Source organism: Oncorhynchus clarkii, chromosome 26, assembly GCF_045791955.1.
Source record: "Oncorhynchus clarkii lewisi isolate Uvic-CL-2024 chromosome 26, UVic_Ocla_1.0, whole genome shotgun sequence".
NCBI classification, from domain to species: domain Eukaryota; kingdom Metazoa; phylum Chordata; class Actinopteri; order Salmoniformes; family Salmonidae; genus Oncorhynchus; species Oncorhynchus clarkii.
In genome coordinates this window covers 10,076,904-10,083,498 of record NC_092172.1, presented here as the reverse complement: position 1 = coordinate 10,083,498, position 6,595 = coordinate 10,076,904, and the positions used below count along the sequence as shown (strand labels likewise).

At 37.1% G+C, this 6,595-nt stretch overlaps 1 protein-coding gene across 1 annotated transcript; it reads right to left on the bottom strand.

The window, feature by feature from the left end:
• Positions 1 to 254: 254 nt before the first annotated feature.
• On the bottom strand, positions 255 to 5,028 carry LOC139385060 (UPF0547 protein C16orf87 homolog). The gene is made up of 4 exons (XM_071130107.1): positions 4,913 to 5,028; positions 3,812 to 3,908; positions 1,077 to 1,256; positions 255 to 602 (listed from the first exon to the last, which is right to left on the bottom strand). The coding sequence occupies exons 1-4, from the start codon at positions 4,976 to 4,978 to the stop codon at positions 484 to 486; spliced, it is 462 nt and encodes a 153-aa protein (XP_070986208.1). The 5' UTR covers positions 4,979 to 5,028; the 3' UTR covers positions 255 to 483.
• Between the last annotated feature and the right edge of the window lie 1,567 nt (positions 5,029 to 6,595).

Genomic DNA, 6,595 nt, shown 5'->3' with positions numbered 1-6,595 from the left:
AAACAGTGTTTACTAGCAGTACAAGCCAATAACATTATAGAAGCCAGTTACAATGCTAGGATGGCCCTCCATGCTTCAACACATTTATGCCCTTTTTAATAGAAATTATTTGCATTTGTTACTGACAGCTTTATTGGTTGACATGGTGATGAATCCTATACCTATACCATATCATCTAATATATATAATATAAAATGTGATTAAAAGATAAATATTCAGATGTCCTAACCACTCCAATTCCATAAGCTTCTCTCTAAAGATAAAAGTTGGTTCCAACATTTCCTCTTGAGCAGAACAGTTGCCTGCTTCCCCATGTTCCCCAACATCTCCATTTTCCCAAGGCTTCGACCAATCCGACAGGGAGTTCTTTGGGTCAGAGTTCATACCCTGTTAAGACACACTGTGGTGGTCATCCATGGGTCTCTCCACAGTAACAATCTTAGGTTTCACATGTCAATCCCTCACAGCAACTATCTGGTCTGTCTATAGGATCAGTCTTTGGCCCAGGATCTTTCGGTTGATCTCGGCCAATGCCACCGAAAACACAAATGCTTTCTCATCTGAGAGGTTGGCATAGATATCAACTTCTTTCTCAATTTTTTCTGGTAAAAAAAAACACAAACAAAATGAATAAACAACATACCTGGTTAATAGAGAAAAACCATTGAGAAACAGACATAATTTGCATGTGACAACAATAACCTTGTGCAATATATTAACATAATTTCTGTTCTCAACAGAGGAGGAACATGCATAATGTTATTTCTCCTCATAGATCAGCCGCTAAAGCACAGGCAAAGTCAGGGACATCATGATTTATTCATGAGTGAGAGAAGAGAGCAACCCTCTCTGTAAATCATTCATCCAAACACAAATCCCCCAGCTCTGTCCCAATACTGCACTAATTAATCGCCAGCCTTATCTCCTATGACTGGAAAATACTGAAACATGACTAAAAGTGTCAGCACAAAACAATGAATAATAAAGCTTCGAAAGTATCTTGGAAACGCTTAATATCTTATAACTGCACCATGTCATTGAGTGTCACTGATAGAGGCTTTTCATTCTTGTATTACCTTTCTCTTCCTCCTGCTTCTTCAGCCCAACTGTCTTTGGCCTGCCCCGCCCTCTCCGGATCTGATCCGATTGGCTGTTAGAGCGGCATCGCCTTCTATTCTCCATGTCATTGGTTGACGGAGAGTTGATCTTCTCTCTGCGAATTCTTTCAGTTCTCCTCCTCTTTGCATCCAACTTGTCTGAATAGACCAGAAAAATAAGTTTTACAATTGTTTTAGCACTATAAAATTGCAATATAGAAATGAAATATGAATGTATAATAATGTATGGCCTTCAAATATGTCACAGTGTCAAATGCATCATACATCCTAAGGACAAATTGTCTTATGCCAATGACTCCTGTTTAAATGTATGTTGCGAAAAGTGTATGGGAAGGGCATATGGTATTAAACATCTTAGCCTCCAATTTTTCTCTCTTCCCAACCCCCCTCCTCCAACACACCAACTGCCTTAAAATAACAACAGAATAAAAACAGAACAGAAACGAAATAACTCCTGTGATTCCATTGCATATCTAGCATCCTAGGTGTGCTGTTGCCTCAAAACCACTTTAAGTCATTGAATCAGTGGAGTGTTCTGTGGAGTGTTCTTATTACCAGAGCAGGAAGTAGGCCTATATTTCACTGGGAGTTTCTGTCTAGTGGCTTTAATAAAAAACCTTCCTCTTCAAGATCGTCAATTACCACATTTGCTGCTTCCTCAGTGGTGTAGGTAGTGAGTGTGCACTTGGGAGTATTTAGGTTTTGAAAATAAGTACGGATTGAAAGCGGAAGATAAAATAGTGATACAAATAGACAAATATTTGGTGCTCAAAAGGGTAATGCTTTATAACTGTGTAGCCGCCCACCACTAACAATATTGTATCAACATATCATTGCATAGTTTTTTTGTAACTATGTAATAATTGCATAGCAATGGTGTTGCTATTAAATTCAATAGAGTGTTTCAAAGTCTGGACAAGGCCTGAAAATATATTTCCTACATCAACCACGTTTCTGCTATGAGAATACACACAACTTGAGAATATCCCAGGAATTCTAGCCTTAGCAACAGCTTGCCCAAACAGGAACACACTTCCTCTTCAGACTGACAATATTCTCATAAAATTGCACCATAATCAACAGTCTGACAAAACTATTGCATTCCATACTATAACATAAACATCACATCGATAATTTACTACTTTCCAACGCTAAATTCTCATAGTCAAGAACAGCTGATATTTTTTAAAAGGCCATCGAAAAATAACACGGTCTTATATAAATATGTTCCACTAAGGATTCCTGAGTGGGCAAAAAAAGAAATACAACTCTCTGCACTTTTATCCAGAAGAAAATGGTTCTCAGTGCAACCTTGGTCTTCATATTCAACAATAATCATGTTTTATTAGTGTCTGTTTCAAAGTTACAAAAAAAGCACTACAATTACACAGAGGAGAGGAAAATTATTAACTATTTAAGGAGAGGTGGAAACCAAAAACCCATCATTAAAAATCCTCAGAGCTGAAATTCAAGACACCTTCCTCTTCAAATGGAAGAAGTCTTCATTGCCTTCAAGATACTTATTAACTACAATACCTCAAAGTTCATTCGGTATCATGTGAAACTAATTACATTGTATCATAAATCGAGAGAAGATGTGAGTAATTCTACCCCCTATACTGTCTAATACTAAGTGTATAATAAAACCAAGGTTCTCAGAAAGGCATGATGTGTTTAACATTCCATTCATAACTTCAGGCACTGTGGTAGCCTATACAGATGATTTCACCCCTACCCAGATTTGTATTTTTTAAGTACGAACCTACATTTAGCATTCCACTCACTCCATCTTTAAAAATCAAAACAGCCGCATTGTATTGATTCACGTTTGCTTCTCATTCTCTAAGGATGAAAAAAACGTTGCATAAATGTGTTTATTATCAGGTAATAAAGTAGTACTAAGCTATTTAAGGCTATGGGCAGTAGCACATTGATGACATGCACACTGACTAAGTATTTACTTCTGTTCCATCTATCTATTTATCTATCTATCTATCTATCTATCTATCTATCTAATCCTCACACTTTCCATATGACAGGATCAAAGCAGCATGAGCTGGCATTTCATAGGTTATATAACAATTCTGTATTCTAACTTATTTTCCTAATCACCTTTTGGAAATGGTTTAATCAAATCCTGTTAGATATCTGTATTCTGAACATGTAAAATTTCATGAAAGACAACATGATCTAACTCTACTGCTAAATTTAACTTTTCACAGAGAGTGGTACAGGCTTCGTTATGCTACTGCAGAAGCCTACAAGAGAGAACTGAGGGAACAAGCTTTTCAGTCAGGAATTAAATATCCCATCCCCCCACTTCTTGCAGTAGGCTACTCACTCAAGCAAATAGCGATTTAAGCCAGCCACCACTGCACCACTCAAAAATTATACTCTGATCCAACTGAGAACTGGGGAGGAGGGGGCGGGGGCAAATCAATAATGACCAAGGTGAATACAATTCATTACAAAACGGAAAATTCAATAGTGACCCAGATTAATACAGTTCATTCGCTGAGTTTAGTCATGTATTAATACAACTACATTCTGGTTACTTTATCCCCAATCTCATGTGAATGTATTACAAGCTCATAATAAACAAAAATACCTAGGTTAATAAACATTGTAAAACTGAGTGTGTGAAGAGAACATCAAAGAAACTATTTTTAGGCTCCTGAATTATGTGAATTTACCTATTGCTGGTGGTGATCTCTCACCCAGTTTGGCATTTAGAAGCTTTCGACTAATGAATACATAGCCACAGGGACAAGACTTGCAAGCAACTGGAATCTAAAAAAGGAAACAGGTTTAAACATGGTTAATATCAAATATTCCTCAAAATTGTAGCAACTGTGTTGATGAAGTCCTTTATGAAGCATGGGCTACATTGCAGAAGCTATATAAACTTGTTTAGTATTCATTTGTTTGTTATAGTTAAACAAGGGCGTAGCCAGTGTTAACCCCCATGATAACTATACTGCCCAACAATTTTGAGATATTAGAGGACTGTCCTTTGTAATTCATGGAAAAGTCCTTGGCGCAATCTAGCTGAAACTCGCATCACATATTTTGGACACGTGCCGACAACAGCGGTGACATAAATACATTCTAATGAATAAAGCGTTTTCAAATTGAATGTAGACTGGTAGCCAACACATTATTTGTGAAAATAAGTCAATTAATCAATGCAGTTTACAGTAATAACATCAAGGAACGATCTAAATGCTAGATCCAAATGTCGCCATTTGGTATAAAATACGATGTATTTGTGTAATATGTTTTTTTGTGTGTTTTTTTTAAACAATATATCAAATATCAGCAATGCAGCTACATGTAACGACATTTCAACGCACTATATTGTTCTAAGGCTAGAGTGAGTCTATGATTGGCAAAGTCAGATCAGGATGATAAACCAGTTTCAGTCAGGTTACAGTATTACAGTGTATCAAAAATAAGGAAACGTCTAGCTACATTTGGCGAGCGATAACATTCCGACTCGTTAACCGGATCAACGTGTCGTTGTCAGCAATTACTAGCTGTAGTTGATGTACATTGTAACATTGTGTTTGATATCTAATGCATATACTAATTTAAGTGATTAGCCTGATATTTGCATCAGATTATACTATGTTGCTCCAGATCTAGCCTATGTTGCTCCAGATCTTGAATTCATAGGCAACCATATGGGATTGCAGCAGCCTACAGTGGCTTTAAATCCCATGCTTGTGAGCAAAAACAACATTATCACTAAGTCAAAATATACCAAAATGAACAATATCTATACATTTTCTCACCTGTTGGTCGCACTCAGGGCACGATTTGGTAGCCATTTTTACTTTCTTAGCTTTATTTACCGACATATTCTGTTTCCTTATCCGATGATTCCTTTGAAAAAAGCCTACTTCAACGCCGTAAAACTTATTTCTGCAATACATGAAGTGCAGCTGATCTTGCTCAGACGGACATAAATGATACAAAAGCAATGACCATGCGCACTGAAGTCAATGAGAGAGAGACTTCATTATGCTTTTCCTTTACTATGACGTGGGGCATGCGCGCAACTCAGCCTAAAAAACAGTAGACTACATACAGTAGACTATAAAATGTTCAGCAGAATGCTTGCATTTTTATCCTCTCTACTGAGCATGCGTTACTCTCTCACAGAGTCGGAAAACAGGGCTCAGTTGGAACCAATGATTTATACATACACTAGTGACTAGATGACCAAAGGGGGCGCTGTGTTAAAGCCACCATGCCTCCATTTTGGCACTCACCCACTGTTGTACAAATATTTTGGGAGCAATAGAAATGCATTTATTAATGCCTACATTCGTTTTTGCCACATGTATACTATTACAGATACCTTAATGCATACTTTTAAATTATAGTATTTGAGCTAAGCATAAAAAATGATCAAATATATATTTTTAAATTCCTTAAATAGTTAGATCATTTAGATTACTAATGTTACTGTTCCCAGTACAACAACAAAAATACTTCAATACATGTAATTTTGTCCTTGAAACATTTGCATTCATTCCTATGGAGGGCTGCTCCTACTGGGGAGTACCAATATGGCCGATCTGTGGCTTCAATGCCTCTCAACGGCCATTACATAGCATTTGCGATCCAGGGTTTATTTACATCATTGGTTGGAACATTCGTGGACTATTTGTTAAACCATATTTAATTAGATAAATCAAATGACTATAGCCATCTGAAATTAAATTTATGTGGATGCTAGGCCTTCTTGCATTTCATTAGGGCACATATGCACACATATTGTATTCTATCAACCACATGTGTTTTCAGTGGCTTAGGATTTTATTGATACAATAGACATCCAATGTTTAACATAATGTCTTACTTATTGTGGTAGGCCTACATTGCATGTATTGTGTGTCAGTCCATGCTATTGTGATCTATGTACCTGTATGATGTACATTAAAGATACATGGCAATATAAAAAAATATGTCTGAAAAGCAAAGAGGCTTAATGGTACACATGGCTACATTCCCCTATACAAGGCACTATAGGCTGCCAGCAAGTTTGCTCTGTATTACGATCAGTGAGATACAGCGGTAATAATGGTGACTAAGGCAAAACATGTCTTCGATTTGAAGTCATTTCAACTGAAGTATCACAGTGTACAGTGATGATGAGTAATGGTGTACAAGGTGTACAATTCCCATATGAATATTGCTTGGAAACAAATGCTTCCTGTGGGATAGACTGAAGCTCGACAGTTTTTTTGTGTGACCAAGCTAAATCTCCTTTCTCGTTTGACAGTTTTTGAGTTGTTGTCAGATTAGAATTTGTGTATCATGTACTCACATCTCTGACAAACGTTCCACTAATTTCCTCACTCTCACTTCCTTCGTGCTGCAATGGGCAGGCTCTTGTCTTCCCCCCACAGCTATTTATGCCTCCTCAGCCCTTGCCTAATAAATATTCATGATGAGAAAGGTGAAGAAAC

Bases quoted from the DNA above. Each gene is read 5' to 3' on its own strand.
- LOC139385060 (XM_071130107.1), bottom strand. From the start codon at position 4,978: ATGTCGGTAAATAAAGCTAAGAAAGTAAAAATGGCTACCAAATCGTGC. The intron at 1,257-3,811 runs GTAAATTCACAT...TGGTCTATTCAG, and splicing joins GAGATCACCACCAGCAATAG to ACAAGTTGGATGCAAAGAGG. The intron at 603-1,076 runs GTAATACAAGAA...TTTTTTTACCAG, and splicing joins GAAGCAGGAGGAAGAGAAAG to AAAAAATTGAGAAAGAAGTT.